This window comes from Argentina anserina, chromosome 7, assembly GCF_933775445.1.
Source record: "Argentina anserina chromosome 7, drPotAnse1.1, whole genome shotgun sequence".
In the NCBI taxonomy this organism is placed as follows: domain Eukaryota; kingdom Viridiplantae; phylum Streptophyta; class Magnoliopsida; order Rosales; family Rosaceae; genus Argentina; species Argentina anserina.
In genome coordinates, this window is record NC_065878.1 from 14,564,976 (window position 1) to 14,580,775 (window position 15,800).

General features: G+C 38.3%; 2 protein-coding genes and 1 pseudogene across 5 annotated transcripts; 1 reads left to right on the plus strand and 2 right to left on the minus strand.

Annotated features, from left to right (window-relative positions):
• Positions 1 to 715: 715 nt before the first annotated feature.
• LOC126802705 (origin of replication complex subunit 5) lies at positions 716 to 5,861 on the minus strand. 4 transcript variants are annotated; one of them, XM_050530376.1, is made up of 7 exons: positions 5,607 to 5,790; positions 5,090 to 5,220; positions 3,917 to 4,764; positions 3,419 to 3,835; positions 2,587 to 2,902; positions 2,417 to 2,483; positions 716 to 811 (listed from the first exon to the last, which is right to left on the minus strand). In XM_050530376.1, exons 2-6 carry the CDS (start codon positions 5,204 to 5,206, stop codon positions 2,433 to 2,435), a joined length of 1,749 nt encoding a protein of 582 aa, XP_050386333.1. In that variant the 5' UTR covers positions 5,207 to 5,220; positions 5,607 to 5,790; the 3' UTR covers positions 716 to 811; positions 2,417 to 2,432. The 4 variants fall into 4 exon arrangements, with proteins under 4 accessions (XP_050386333.1, XP_050386332.1, XP_050386330.1 ...); XM_050530375.1 differs by lacking the exon at positions 716 to 811 and adding an exon at positions 5,808 to 5,861 and having other exon boundaries at positions 2,163 to 2,483; positions 5,607 to 5,674; XM_050530373.1 differs by lacking the exon at positions 716 to 811 and adding an exon at positions 5,808 to 5,847 and having other exon boundaries at positions 2,163 to 2,483; positions 5,607 to 5,699.
• Positions 5,862 to 8,219: 2,358 nt separating this feature from the next.
• LOC126801866 (ATG8-interacting protein 1) lies at positions 8,220 to 11,017 on the minus strand. The gene is made up of 3 exons (XM_050529340.1): positions 10,926 to 11,017; positions 9,536 to 10,368; positions 8,220 to 8,611 (listed from the first exon to the last, which is right to left on the minus strand). Exons 2-3 carry the CDS (start codon positions 10,346 to 10,348, stop codon positions 8,510 to 8,512), a joined length of 915 nt encoding a protein of 304 aa, XP_050385297.1. The 5' UTR covers positions 10,349 to 10,368; positions 10,926 to 11,017; the 3' UTR covers positions 8,220 to 8,509.
• A 1,666-nt stretch (positions 11,018 to 12,683) lies between these two features.
• LOC126803081 (uncharacterized) lies at positions 12,684 to 15,073 on the plus strand (annotated as a pseudogene).
• Positions 15,074 to 15,800: the final 727 nt, after the last annotated feature.

The following is a 15,800-nucleotide window of genomic DNA, read 5'->3' on the forward strand; positions in this document are numbered from 1 at the left end:
TCACCAACACTTTTGATTTAATGAAGAAAAAGTGAACAAGAGAGGGTGCCAAAACAAAATAGAAGCAAACTAATTTACCAAAAACGGAAAAACGGAAATTACGGAAGACCCATAGCCATAAGGTTAATATTACAATATGACGACATAAAAGTAGGCATATCTCATCTAAGTAGTTGAGTTGGTGGCGTACCGTCATTAGCCAATGCATCTAAAATCTTTATACTCATTAATATCTATTTATTTACCTTTAAAAAAGCCGCACTAATATTTTGTTGACAGATATTTGCTATTGGTTTACAGATATTTTTTTCACAATGATGGACGACGTCACAAGACGTCACAAGTACGTGTGTTGCAGAATGCAAATCATGTACCATTATAACAATTGGAAAACTTGTTCATGTATAAATTCGAACTATTTAAAACAAGACTTCTATGTAAAGTGAATGAAGGATGATGAACACATCACACGTAACATGTTGCTACAAGACACAGAAGAAGACAGAAAGTAAATATATAAATTTTAATAAAGAATTCTTATAAAACTTCTGACTCTGCTTGCCTGTGTTTCGAAACAATTATGCACACACCGACAGTTTTGTGCTGAAGGAATTAAACTACACACTTCTCATCATCTTCTTACTGATCGCATTGCATGAGAAAATAACTTGACTAATGTCCCCTCCCCATCCACCCCCGAATTCAATACTCTGGTCAAAACAGCCCCTTCTCTTCTCAGCTAGCACTGAGCTTCAGTAAAATAAAGTAAATTGGTGCTGAATCATATAATCAAGCACCTTCAAGGCTTTCCCTAAAAACAAACACTGCAAATAAGTTTATGCTTTCTATTACAATACTCATAGTTAAATTTTATCAGGAAACCATCTCAATCAAACCCCATTTCCATCTGACAAGCTACATTTTCTGCGTGAACTAATTGCATGCTTCTTTGTTTTCTACTCAAACAGGTAAAATAGTCTATTGTAATTTCCAAATGAATAGCTTAAATTGACACATCCCAGATCCCCATTTAATATTATATTAGATAGAGACACGTCTAATGACATAAATTAAGTAGTTGAACAGAAGAAGAAGAAGAAGAAGAAGAAGAAGAATTTAATTAGGTCCAGCGTCATATTAGATTTGGTGCCATAGGAAGCTATAAGAGAAAGTCAAGGTAGGAAAACTAATGCTGTTAAAGCATCAAAATCAGTATATCTTTGTGTTTTCTGATAACAAATTCCAAGTAGCTATGATTCTTGCCTACAGCTCTCAAGTGTTTATATAATCCACATATTAAAGAAGATTAGGTCTCCCATTGGAGACTGATGGCCAAAGAGAAATTTGCAGATCCAGCTCCCATGAAGGACCATTAAGGATAGAGTTATTAGAGTCAACCCTCTCAGTCTCTCTATTCCAACTGTTTCAGATCCAGCTCCCATGACCCAGCTCCCACGAAGGACCATTAAGGACCATGAGTCTGGACCTATAAAGTAATTAGAGTCAACCCTCTCAGTCTCTCTATTCCAACTGTTTCAGTTTGTCAACACTTCCAGATGGACTTATTGACATATGGAGAGACAAACGTTAAAATCTCCAACAGTTAACAAAATTTTTCTAAAATGGAAAAACAAATGCTAAAATCTCCAAAAATTTATACTCAAACTCCAACAGTTTCTCTATTTTACATATTTCTGCATTTATTACAAGTGAATAAAATATTATATACTCATATTTTTATAACCATAAATTATTTTATATATTTAATTTGCTAGTTTGAAATAAATGATTCAATTTTTTGTTATTAAAACTTGAGTTATTGGAGAAAGTGTAGCATTTAATGCTCTTGCTTCTGCAAAAAATTGCAGATTGCTGCAAATTTGGAGAATTTCTCATTCTCTCTCATCCCTTTCTCTATTTTGGAGAATGAGATGCATAAGTTGGAGTGAAAAAAAAAAAACTCAATATTCTCTAAAATTTCTCTTTTTCTCCAAAATACAAAAGCTGTTGGAGATGCTTTAAGGCATCAATGCGGCATTGCTCTAAAACTGGCACTTAAGTTGGGAATTTGAAGCCCCTAGAAATTAAAAAGTCCTCCACATTTAAGTTTTGCTTATCTGCCTCACTTTCCTCATCACATCGTTCATATTATTGTTGCCTTGTCAGCTATGTCCTGGCAGTAGCACAAATGACATGAGAACCTAAGCAGTCTTGGGGTTATGAACTTATGATCATATCCTTAATGCTCTATGTTCACTATACCAAGTACTAAAGTGGCAGACTCATATAAATATTCTTGTTCTGTTTTTGATTTCATAAAATAAAATAAGAGCATTAAGCGTAAAATGATGTGTCACCACAGAATCTGACCCTTCTATTTCATCCGTAAGAGAACTGACGACAATGTTACAGATACCTTAGCACTCGATCAGTTATCTTCTGTACAAGTACTTTGAGAGAAGAAACTTAATGCTCCTTGCTACCTGCAATCCAAGTATACACAGATGTTGGAAAAATCAAAACGAGTTATAGTATTGCACCAAACAAGTATGTGTATAATGTCAATATGTGAGGCACAAAAGGTACCTGCAGGGCCAAATCTTCAGTAACTGTAGAACGGTAGCGAGTTGTTCCCTCCAGTGGGCAGCTTCCTCCTTTGACAATAAAATTAGCACCACAGAGACTAGTCAGTTGTAAGAGGACATCAGACATGAGCCCACTATGCCCATCTTGAATCCCTAACCCATCCGGCACTTGTTCCTCATCATCAAATGGATTTTCTGCAATGGATGTAATACACTGGAATATGGCTAGTAACCTCTCCATTGGGAATGTTCCGGGGCCCTTCATGAGTAAATCTTGTTCTGCAGTTTCTTTCTGTTCCATTGACTTCTCAGACACCCTGATATAGTGATAGTGAAGAAACATCATTTAAGAGAAATCGTGTCTACAAGTGTGAGAGAGAATCATAATGATATTAATTTGGTATTGGCTTAATCAGATCGTGCTAAAATCAATAGTAAGGCAAATGGCAAAGAGAATCTTAAGCATTTAACTGGTGGTAACTCACGCCACAAATCTTACAAAATGTTCTTGCACACAGACTATTGGATAGAAAAACTTAAAGCATAGTTTACGTATACTGTAAGATACATTATAACATTAACAGGAGCAGGCAGGTGGATATTCTTTTCATTCTTTTTTAAAAAAGAAAAACATATTTTCCCTTAATTTGGTCGGACAAGTATTGAAAAGGGTAAATATTGTATGGTTAACTAGATTTTGGTATTTTATTTCGGTAGCAGGTCACAGCCTAAATGCTACAACTACAGCCAGATAAAATATAGTAAATACTGGTACTTTGGAGTTTGGAAAAAGATTGTTAAATTGGTTTAAGATTTCAGAAAACTAAACTTACTTCCTCTTTCGTTTTCGATTATTAGAACCTCCGGTAGAATCGAACAATGATGCATCTAAGGTAGCTGGATTTCTTGAAGCAAGGAATGCTGAAATAAGAAGATACTTGGCAGAAGTAGACATATGAAAATCTAATTGGTCAACAACGTCATAACCCCCGGATTTCCTTGTGCCACCCTTTGGCTTTCTCTCCCTAGCTTCAACTTCAGTGGGGGGCTGAGTTGTAACCTTAAATATCTCATTCAGTGAAGGAGCAATATGGGGCTGAAATTGACTAAACAACCTTCTCTTCATTTCTTCATTGGGAACAACCCCAAGATCAGTAATAGGTTCACAATATATTCTGAATAGTAGTGAAAAGGCACTAGACAATTCATCCACTTGTCTGGTAATTCTACTGAAAGGCCTTAGTACGACACTATCAAGAAAAAAACTTTCAATTAGATAATAAATAAGACAAAATATGAGTAAAGAAAAATAAAATAGCTATTATTCTTACCTGAGAAAAGAAGTGTAAAGCTTTTTGTTTGCTTGGTTTCTCATTAAGATTTGACCAAGATCATCATCAGTATAATCAGGAAGATATAGAGGGTTAGGCTCAACATATCCCATATTAGAGTCATATGTATCCGGTGAGGAATTGCTGATGAAGATAAGACCAACCTCAGGCATTTTCAGTGCATCATAGAGATTAAACAACAACGGTAACACGGTAGAACCTTTGTCCCACCCTTTGACACGCTCTACATTGTCAAAAATCAGGTAAATCATATTTCCATTAGCCTTCCCTGACCTTTTGCTACTCAATATTCCTGACTTTTGTCCCTGAAGATTACCGATTATGCAAACCAAGGCCTCGCGAAGAAAATTCACAAAATCTGATGGCTTTTCACAGCGCTTTGCACTAGAATAACCATTTTCAGCATTCTTTCTGTGAAGGAAGAGTTGATTCAGTATGGATTCAAACAAGATTCGAGGATTATAACAGGTTAGGCAGCTTGAGTAAACGACAGGTCGTTTAAGATGCCTAAATGTTTGTAGAGTGATACTGGTTTTTCCAGTGGAAGATCCTCCATAGATAAATATAGGAAGCATGGGAGAGTTCTGTGGACCCAAAAGCTGCACAAGCTCCTTGATCTGACTCTCTCTGCCAGGAAAACTAGACACCAGATCATCGAAGCTAAATGACTCTCCTTCTCCTCCAATCACAAGGTCATCTAAAGTCAATTGCTGCTGATTACTTGCATTTGTTTCTTCAACTACATTATCTGAACGTTTGGCCAAAGCAGAGGATCGTGTTGTTCTCCTTGCAATTCGTGGGCTTTCTTCTTTAACCACATCTGAGCTCTATCCAAAAGAAAGACAAAGATGATGAACAAGAAGCAACCGGGAATCACAATGCAAGCCATCACAACAAGTCGCAACATTAGAAGTGTAAACAATACCAATAATCATTGAACGAAAACAAAGTCACGCGAATACTTGCAAACATGATAAAGCATGGGGAATCAAAATTTGAAAGGTCACCAACCAAATGAAAAGCTGAAACCCCATTAGTAAGCATCATATAAAGAAACGGGAAATCTACTTATCTCTCTGATAAGATAAAATGATAAAAATCATATTAAGATGACAAAAATAATTAGACAAGGAAACAAGTGCATTAGAATACCTTAGAAGCATCATTTGGGCATGGACCGCTTGTATCTGTTTCTTCAACTACAGTTTTATTCAAACCGGAGGACCTGGTTGCTCTCCTTGTAATCTGTGGCCTTTCTTCCTTAACCATGTCTGAATTCTGGCCTAAAGATACACAAAGACTGATAAATGAGAATAACCTCACAGAAACTTTTCAAGACAAAATCAGTACCCAAGGAATCACAAGGAACGCCGACATCGCAACACCGAAAAGTGGATGCATCACCAACAAGCATTAAAACTAAAAGACAGTCAACTTGTCAAAGACACAAACTTTTAAGAAAAATCCAAAAATTCTAGTCTTCTAGATGCCCAAACTAATACATGGGCATTTCGTCCAAAGACCCCAACACAACCTAAGACTAATCAAACTTCGACAACTGCTCAGTTTCTTTGCATCATATTAAAAACCCCCAAATCGCCCACAATGGTTTTCAAACCAAAACCTCAAAAGCAACCCGACATCCAACTCCAGAACAGAACCACATTACCTGAAGCTGTCAAGAATCAACATATGCGTGAATTCCTCGTACAACTCCTCATTAAACGTCGACAACACCTTGAACTCAGATTTAAGAACAAAGCTGAGAAAAGATTGGGTCTTTATCAGGAATAACGCCACAAATTAAGAAAGTAAAGATTGGCTTGAAATGGGTAATTGGGAAAACATAGGGATTGAGGGTTTGGATTACCTGACCGGCGAGTCTGCCGCAGGAGGAGGAGGCAGAGCGGCGGTCTATTTAATTTGGAGGGGTAGATAAAGACCGAATAGAAACCCTGAGAAGATGAGTTGGGAGTTAAAAACAAATGAAAAAGGACAAAAAGAGAATAAGTTTCCCGCCAATTTTCAGGACCGAGGGGATCGTTAAGAGCCCAATTTTAGTCGACTGGGGCTCAACGACGAGGCCCAAAAAATATGGATCTTCAATGTGATGTGGTACATTATTCTCGTATTCTCAGAAAAGATGTGGGTAATTGTTGATTTGCTAGTGAAGTCTGGAACAATTTGCAGAATATGACCGCTAAACTGTGGTTCTCTATCCATTCTAGAAACAGACAGCGGCTGCCGCTGTATTGTAAGTTTGTAACCACAGAATGTAAAAACAGAGGAACCACGTCACAAGCTCATGGAATGAATCCCTTCACTTGTGCCAGTGGCACGGCGTCACCTGCAGTCGACTACATCGCCAAAGGGTGACAAGGCTGAAGCTTGGCTCTCTGGAGTTGGCGGGATCGATATCACCACATATAGGAAATCTAAGCTTCTTAAGAGAGCTGGATCTCCAGAACAATAGCTTTACTCATCAAATCCCTCCTCAAATTGGGAATCTGCAGAGATTGCAGGTATTGCTTCTAAACAATAACTCACTTACTGGCACCATTCCTGCCAATATATCCAACTGCTTCCAACTCAACTCTCTGGTTCTCAGTAGAAACAATCTTCTGGGTCAAATTCCTCCCCAACTCGGTTCGTTGTCAAAGCTATATTTTTTCAAATTAAAAGATAACAATTTAACAGGAGAGATCCCTCCTTCTTTGGGGAACATGTCTTCTCTCCAATACCTGGGTATAACTTCGAATAACATACAAGGAAACATTCCTAGTTCTTTATGCCAGTTGAAAAAATTGACAATTTTCCATTTAGGCGTAAATAAGTTGTCTGGTATCATCCCTTCTTGTATTTATAACCTCTCTGGTATAGTTCAATTGGAGTTAACCGAATTCAAGGAAGCCTTCCCTTAAACTTGGGCAATGCCTTTCCCAACCTTCCATGGTTTTACTGGGGCCATTCCTTTGTCAATATCCAATGCAACAAACTTGTGATCTTTCAATGTACTTCCAACTACTACACTGGACAAGTGCCTAATTTACGAAATCTTCATAACCTTGTGAAATTCGTAGTCACTGGTAATAATCTTGGAAGCCGTAAAGATGGTGACATGAAGTTTGTCTCAGACTTGATTAATGGTACACAGTTGACAGTTTTGTGGCTGGCCATCAATAATTTTGGAGGCACGTTTCCCACGACAAAATCCAATCTCTCAACCATCTTAAGGGGCTAACAATAGGACAAAACTATCTACAAGGAAACATCCCAACTGGGCTGGGAAATCTTGTGAACCTTCAAGGATTGGGTATGGAGGACAACAACTTCAGCGGTAGCATCCCCATAGATATCGGGAAACTTCCATTGAAACTTTATCTTAACCACAACAAGTTTTCCGGGAGTATTCCGTCTTCTCTTGAAAATTTAACAATATTAAGCAATCTTTATTTGGAAAGAAATAATCTCAATGGCAGCATCCCTTCAAGCCTAGGAGAATGTCACATGTTGCAAGACTTGGATCTTTCTGAAAACAGTTTAGATGGCAAAATACCTCAACAATTACTTACTGGTCTCTTCTCTTTATCAGTTTCTTTCAACTTGTCCTCAAACTATTTCACTGGTTCTATTCCTGTTGAGATTGGAAAGTTGAAGACTCTAAGTCAGCTAGACATCCTTATCAGGATAACTTCCTAGCAGCCTAGGTAGTTGCCAGAGTCTACCAATGTTCAGTAACAGCTCGACTCTTCATAACTTTGTATACACAGCTCTCCCTGAACGTGTTGTAGATATTACAGACCCACTACTTCAAGGAGAAGCCACCAGTATTTTCGATGGAGGTCCCAATCAATCGGACGTTAGAGCACACAAAGTTGAAGACTACTTGACTTTGATATTTGGAATCGGTATTGCTTGTTCTGCTGAATCACCAACAAACCGAAAGGGCATCAGCGATGTTGTGCATGAATTGCAATCCATTCAGAACGATCTGGCTAGAAATATTTTAAATCGTTAGTTATTTGTGGAGGCTTGTAATGTAATGTTGTGTGCTTTATGTATTATTATGATATCCTCTTGTTTAGTCTTATTGTGTCTAGCATTTAGCTATGTTTGAGACTTTTGAGGCCTCAGCCCCTAATGTAAACGAAGGAATAAAACCCCTCTAGCTCGTAATTTTGAATTTGCTCGATAAGACAAGCTATCAGGTTAGACTGAATTTCAGTAGTCAATTTTCTATGTCAACCAGTTTTACGCCACAGCACAAAGATTGATAGACATGAATTATAATCTTGACCCCATTTACAAATTTTAGAAAATTCCACAACATTAAATTCTAATAAAAAAATAGATAGTGATCATCAAACACAACTTTTAACCAGTAACAAACAAGTAATATGAAGTTTAAATTCCTGAATTCTGTACAAGGCAATAAGCAATGACAGCAGTATCTAACCACTAGCATGTAGACAAAGTTGCTTTCCATAAGAATTATATATTTGACGCAGTACCTATAGGCTATAGATCCACACCAATTGGTAGCAACCAACTCTGGTATTTTTCGTCATCATCTTAAAGTTCACTTGAGGCACCTCCAACAAAGGATCCACGGCGCTGGCCGCCAACTATTACATCTTTAAGTCGAGATATTGGACCTAAAATCCTTCCTGCTTTCTGCCATGTAGAAGCGATAATGTCAGTCATTGAACCAAAAGGTTGAGATGGGAAAATCGTTCCACCTAGTGCAGATCTCCACTTCAAACAATGCTACTCTCATAAATTGAATTGCAAGATGGCAATAATAGAATAAACTGAAACTCAGAGGTTATGGTTACCAAGAAGTAACAACAGTTTCCCTTCTATCAGAGCAGCGATCAATCATGGAAGGGGAGCTTATAACCAACTACGACATTTGACGTTTCTTTTTCCAGCACACTACTATCAGATATGTACTATATAATATCTTACTTTTGTGAATGCAATAGTAGGATCATACAATAGAACATACAGACTGAACTTCCCACTGTTATACCAACTGCAGTTTCCTTTCCATCAATGTTTAATCAGGAATCTGCTGGTACTTTGCCACTTGACAACAAACAAAAGAGAGAACTAACACTGTACTAGAGCACTGATTGAATATCTCGAAACAGACTATCATGGTCCATGTACACAAGGAAAAGAGACAAAAATCGTGTATAAGTAGAGACAAAAATAACTCGATAATCAACATTTTATTTTTAAGATCTAAACACAAGTCCAGTAATATCTTACTTTAGTCCATGGGCAAGTACGATATCATCGACATAAAATCATTATTGAAATTACAAGCTTTTAATAATTGTTCAGTGCTGATTAGAAGAGGCTGTAAAATATAACTAGCTACACACTAAGCAAAAAGTTCTTAAAGATCACACTTTAATACACATCTCCATTCAGATACTTGCATGCACTAAAAAAAGGTTTTATCCAATCCCACAGGTTCAACCAACCCACCCCCAAAAAAAAAAACACCCAAAACACAAACAGGAACAGAAAATCAAACCAAACTAACAAAAGTTATTAGATTCACAGTAGAAACAGTACCAATAAACCAACCTGATCAACACTGGATAGCCACTTCTGTTGTAGTACCTGCCAACTTTCGTTATGCCACCGTTGCCCAAGCATCACAAGGCCCATAACAGCTGCTGCTACAAAAATAGACCAGTATGCATTTGCTTCCTTTGCATGAGAATACAGGGAAGATGCTCTTCGTTTCCACCAAGCTCCACATGGGAGGTCAGAACCACCAAACTTCTCATCTTTCGGCCTTGGGGATTGAGAGATGTCCCCAGAGAGATCCAAATCTTCCTCTAAAGATTCTGTGATTCCACAGATATCTGTGTTCTCGCCGTATGTGGAAGAACCACGAAGAACGCTGTCGCCATAAACATCCTGCTCGTCATCATCAAAATTCAACCCTTCCAAGCCAGTGCCTTCTCCAAACTCTTTACTCCCAATGGGCAGTCTAGTGTCCTTCTCATTTAAAAACTGAATTCCTGCAAACTCATCCGAAACATCCAACCCTTTCAAGCTCAAATTTTCTTCCTCCTTTCCCCTAGACCTACCCCCTTCCTCAATACTGATCTCATCTACTATTTCCTTCTGCACCTTTTCTTCATCAACTTCACTGCTCTCAAGCTCCAGAGGCAAATTCTCATGCTGATTGGGTGGAAATACAAAGTGACCAGACATGAACAAAGCATGAGAAGTCTCAGCTAGCTCTCCATAACCTCCACTATCATCATCATTCCTCAGATCCACTTCCTGCGGACCCGGAGCAGCAGCATATGCTGATGCAGTAAGCGATACAACTTCCCATCCATTCCCACGACCAGTACTCTCCTCTCCCTCCTCATTATCTGCCATCTCCAAATACTCACTTTCTCCTATATCACAATCAACACACACAATAACCAACCAAAAGAAATCAGAATGCAGCAAACAAAGAAGTCAACTCCAATTCTGATCTTCCATCTCTAACACTTGAATTGGGAAAAAGCACGAAAACATCGTCTTGCAAAACGAAAATCTCACACAACAAAAGCTGCAGTTTCATTTTCGATCACGAACAGCTAAACAAACACCACCACGGCTCTAAATTTTAAGCTCACGTAATCATTCACACAAAATATCAAACTGACATATACAATCATCCTAATCTAAACCAAACCTAAAACACAAAATTAACCAATAGTCACCATATCTATCAACAAACACCAACTTCTCCATAACCTAATCACCTAAATTTCACTTCTCAATCCGACCATAACAATTTCCATGTGAAATTTTTCAGCAAAAGACACAAGAACAATCCAAATCCAAAAATCGAACGCACGAATCAGCTGAACCAAAAAGTCGTAACAAAAAGCCTAATCATCGAACAGACTAATTCCTACACAAAACGACGAACTGAAAATTTAGCGACGAAGATAAGATTACTCACACCGGATAAGATCGGATCGGGGATCGCGACGACGTCGTTCCGATAAGCAGGGGGGGTTGGGTTGAAAACGAAAACTGTCTCGGGAAGCGAGACTTTTATTATAGTGAAGGTTCTGGAGTAATCATAAGAGAGGGAAGGAGGGAACCGGCGGTGTCGGTATAGATGAGAATGGATAAGTGGGGTGACCGGCTGTAGTGGGTTGGATAGGGTTCTGGCGGCTAGTAAGTTGGTGGGAGTGGGGCCAGGTTTACCGGGTTGGGACTTTGGGGTTGCGTGTGGGGAGAGAGAGGAATTTTACGGCGGACACGGCTGGTTTGGGCCGTTATGGCCCATGAATTTGTACACACACATATAGTGATTTTAAGCTGATGAGACAAGAGTTACAAGACCGATTGAAAATAGGTGAAAATATTTGTCACTAAGTAAGGAATTAAAGTATATGGCACGATAGTCAGTCACGCTTTTTAGAGACCGTGAAGGAAAATTTAGTAGGAAAATACTTTGTGAATAATGAATAAAGCCTTTCTTACGTGAAGAAAAAATATAGTGAACAGTGGATCATTCAGCTCCACATCTCATGGTTCCATTTTCTGTCATCTTTTCTCTGCAATAAAATGCAATAAATCCAGTTTTTTTTTTACGTGAAGAAAAAAAATGATGGAAAGTGGATTCTTGCACTCCACATCTCATGGTTACATTTTCCCTCATACTTTCTCCGCATTAAAATGCACCAACTTTAGGAGATGTATCAGGGATTTGGGTGCGGCTATTGTAATGCACTTTACATAATGTACCCCTCAACCTACTCTAACATACCCGTTCTCGTATGAAAGGAAAGTAGTAAAATACATTTTGTAAACCCAAAGTTTTTGAACGTTAGTAGGGAACTAGTGAGAATTCATTTTCCTGACGCTTAATTATATTGTGGACTAGAAAGTGAAATATTGTACATTTTCAAAATTGGGAAAGTTTCCCAACATTACACATCGATACCGGTAAACTCATTTCATTTCCTTGAATCAAACAAACAAGACGTGATGAAATAGTATTAAGCATGCTTATAAAACCCTCCCTATAAAACCCTTACATTATACTGGTACGTACCCCACGACATATAAGGGCGAGGAAGTAGTTACACAATTTCCATGTCACTCTATATCTAAGTTGATCAAAATTATGGTCGACTTTGAACTTTGAATAATCAAAATATGAAAATGTGAAGAATAATGTCTCTAGTACTTCAGGTTTCATCTGATGAGTACATCTGTGAAAGACAGATATCTCAATCTGAATAGTGTAACTGAGACATTTCTAGCACAAGCTATAAGAGATTTTGATAAATCAAAATGTTAAACCAAATAAAATCCTACTCTCGTGGAGACGATAGATTATATCAGGATTTGAAGAGTAATTCCATGTACGTTGTGAAACCAAAAGTATATAATATCAATTTGCAGAATCAAAATCAATAAATTTTTACTTTGACTATTTGTTTACGTGTCTAGCAAATTAACGAAGGAAAGAATATAATTGACCAACCCTACCCCCTCAATACTCAATCAGACTTCTCATTCTTTTCTGTCCTTGTGTATGGTGATTGTGTCCCGGTGATTGTGTCGTTGCGACCAAACTTCCTTGAAATGCAGTTGGGGCCTCCAACATGCAGAATATATATATAAGCGCCTAGTGTTAACTTAATTACTCGATCGATCAAAAACCTTCGTCGACACGATAACTTAGAGAGAGAGAGAGAGAGAGAGAGAGAGAGAGAGAGAGAGAGAGAGAGAGAAGACTCGGAGCAGAAATGGGGGACTTGTACGCTTTGGATTTCGATGGAGTTATATGTGATAGCTGCGGGGAGAGCTACGCCTCTGCTGCCAAGGTAGTGTTTGCATGAGTACTTTATATTAATTCATCTTTTATTCTTCAAAGGTGGTTAATATGATTGAATGGTAATTAATGCATGTGTAGGCTGCCAAAGTGAGATGGCCAAAGCTATTCAACGATATGGATTCGCCGGATTCGAGTTTAGAGGATTGGATTGTGGATCAAATGCGCATAGTAAGTCCTCCATATATATGCTACTATGTTACTAACTAATTGGTGACAAATTTTTCTTTTTTTTTGGTCTGAACTAATTGGTGACTCTGATTGTGGAATAATGATGGATCAGGTGAGACCTGTAATGCAAGCACGGTATGAGAATGTTCTACTTCTGAGGTTGCTTTTGGAGATGAGGTTTCCATCTATAAGGAAGTCATCAGTTGCAGAAGGGCTCACGGTGGAGGAAATAGTGGAGAATTGGCCAGAATTGAAGAATCTGATTTTGAAGGAATGGGGTGAGGATATGGATGCTCTTGTAAATTTATATGGAAAGGTCAGGGATGACTGGAAGGACCAGGATTTGGGAACTTGGATTTGCGCAAATAGGTGAACTTATTGATCAGCTATTAGGACTGAAATTCCAAAATCTTGTCATACTATTTTGGTATATTATTATGCATAACTGAGTGGGAGAGGCTCTGGTTGCAGATTGTATCCAGGTCTTGCTGATGCTCTTAAATTGACAACCTCAACCATGTGTACATTGTCACTGGGAAACAGGTGTGGACCGTATACAACGTATTTTACTTCTCCTAAGAAAAAGAAAAAAAACAAAAGAGGCAAATATGATTCTAATATGTTTCAAGTTGAGATAAATTTTGTGGAAATAAAATTATGTTTCTTCGAACTTTTCCCTTTGTCATGCAGAGCCGTTTGGTTGAAGTAATATTGCAAGAACTTGCAGGAGTTATAATACCACCTGAAAGAATATTTGGTCTTGGATCAGCTGGGTTAGTGCATCGACTTGATACTAGCCTGCGTTTGGTATATTTCACTGATGCATGCAAAATGTATTAACTTTGCTTATCTATAGATCCATTTCTGAACGTAAGCTACAAGTACTTGTTAAATAGCGACAAACGTGGCCCGTGGACCAACTGTACCGATATTGTCCCAACTTAGCCACCTCACAGGTGTTGGGTTTTAATCACAAAAGGTCTCGGTACAATTGGTTATTATCCACCCACTTATAAGCTTTATTTTCTTTGTCACTTCTTAGATGTGAGATCTCTCCTCTCCAACACGCCCCCTCACGTGTAACCTAATTTTTAGGTCTGCACGTGACAGATTAACATCCCACATACTGGGATGAAAGAAACTAAGGTCCAGTAACCAACGACACTTAGTGGCCATCCAATCGGAAATCCTCCGATGACATGACAAAGTGGCACCCAACTCGGGCCCACGAAAGATTAGAGGCGCGACTGGAGAGGGACCCGCTCTGATACCATGTTAAACAGCGACAAACGTGGCTCGTGGACCAACTGTACCGATATTGTCCCAACTTAGCCACCTCACAGGTGTTGGGTTTTAATCACAAAAGGCCTCGGTACAATTGGTTATTATCCACCCACTTATAAGCTTTATTTTCTTTGTCACTTCTTAGATGTGAGATCTCTCCTCTCCAACAGTACTGAAGCAGCTCCAAAAGAAACCAGAACATCAAGGGCTGAAGCTGCAGTAAGATAATTCTCTGCTCAGTATTTGACATAGTAGGACATGTTCTATTATGATGAACTTATCATGTTAATTAGCAAACTTCTGAACTTGTGTGCTGAACATCTACTGGTTTATATATTACTCTGACCTGGTTTCTCTAATTGACACAATAACGCAACTTCGACCAGCTTTGTGGAGGATAGACTGGCAACCCTGAAGCGCGTTACTGAACAACCCGAACTGGATGGTTGGACTTTGCATCTGAGTAAAAATCCTCTTAAACTATCATAAGCTTGCTTTGTTATCATTGTTGTTTGTGCTTTGCTGTAATACGCATTGAGTGTAATTGGTTGTGAATTCGGACTTTTGATTAGGTGGTTGGGGTTACAATACACAGAAAGAGAAAGACGAAGCTGCTAAAATTCCCAGGATTCAGACTCTACAGCTTTCTGACTTTTGTAACGAGCTGAAGTAGCTTATGTTCAACATTTCATAACTCAAGTTTACTCGTGGAGATTGAGAACTACTATATGCATCACCTGGTTGGAACTTGGTTATTAGTTTGTAACCGAGTTTAAAATGACTGTTTATTTGTTTCTTTTCGAATGTTAGACTCAAAATTATATGCAATACATATGCAGCTAATGCAAGTAAAAGAGCTTGATAATAAGTTTAGAGTGATGTTATCAAAACACTCTATTTCTCTATTGACACACCCTTGTACATTTCTAATGAATGATGGTGTTATAAAACACTAATTTCAAGTCGCCTGTAGACTTGCATTTTAGGTCAGAAAACCACATATTTACCGTCTTCAATTGAAAAACCAATAAACAAGAATTACAATAATGGAAGTTTGCATTGTGTCTAAAGCTCGAGCAAATGAACATGGGTAGGGTTCTAATTGTCTAATAGGCTACGGTTCCCCGGTTCCTTACAATAGATGAATAGAATGATTACAGATATGCAGTCTTTTTGTGAACAACCAGATATGTATCCGATGATATCATTATTACCTAAGTATGTGTTTTCTTTGGATATAACACACGAGAAAACCAGCCCACGTGGTTGAGCGGGTAAAAGACTTGGTGTGAGTATCACTGGTACCTAAGTTCAAATCTTACCAACGCTAATTAAAGTTTAATTCCAAATTTATTCTTAGTGGTCACCAAACGGTAACATGACCCTTATCGCGGATTAGTATTTGGACACAGACGGTCAATATTAGGTTAAAAAAGAGAAGGAACATAACCGAATTACCACCACACTAAAGTCAGAAAGTTTAGCCAAGTAGAATTGACGAGACCATACTCAATCTCATACATTACGGTC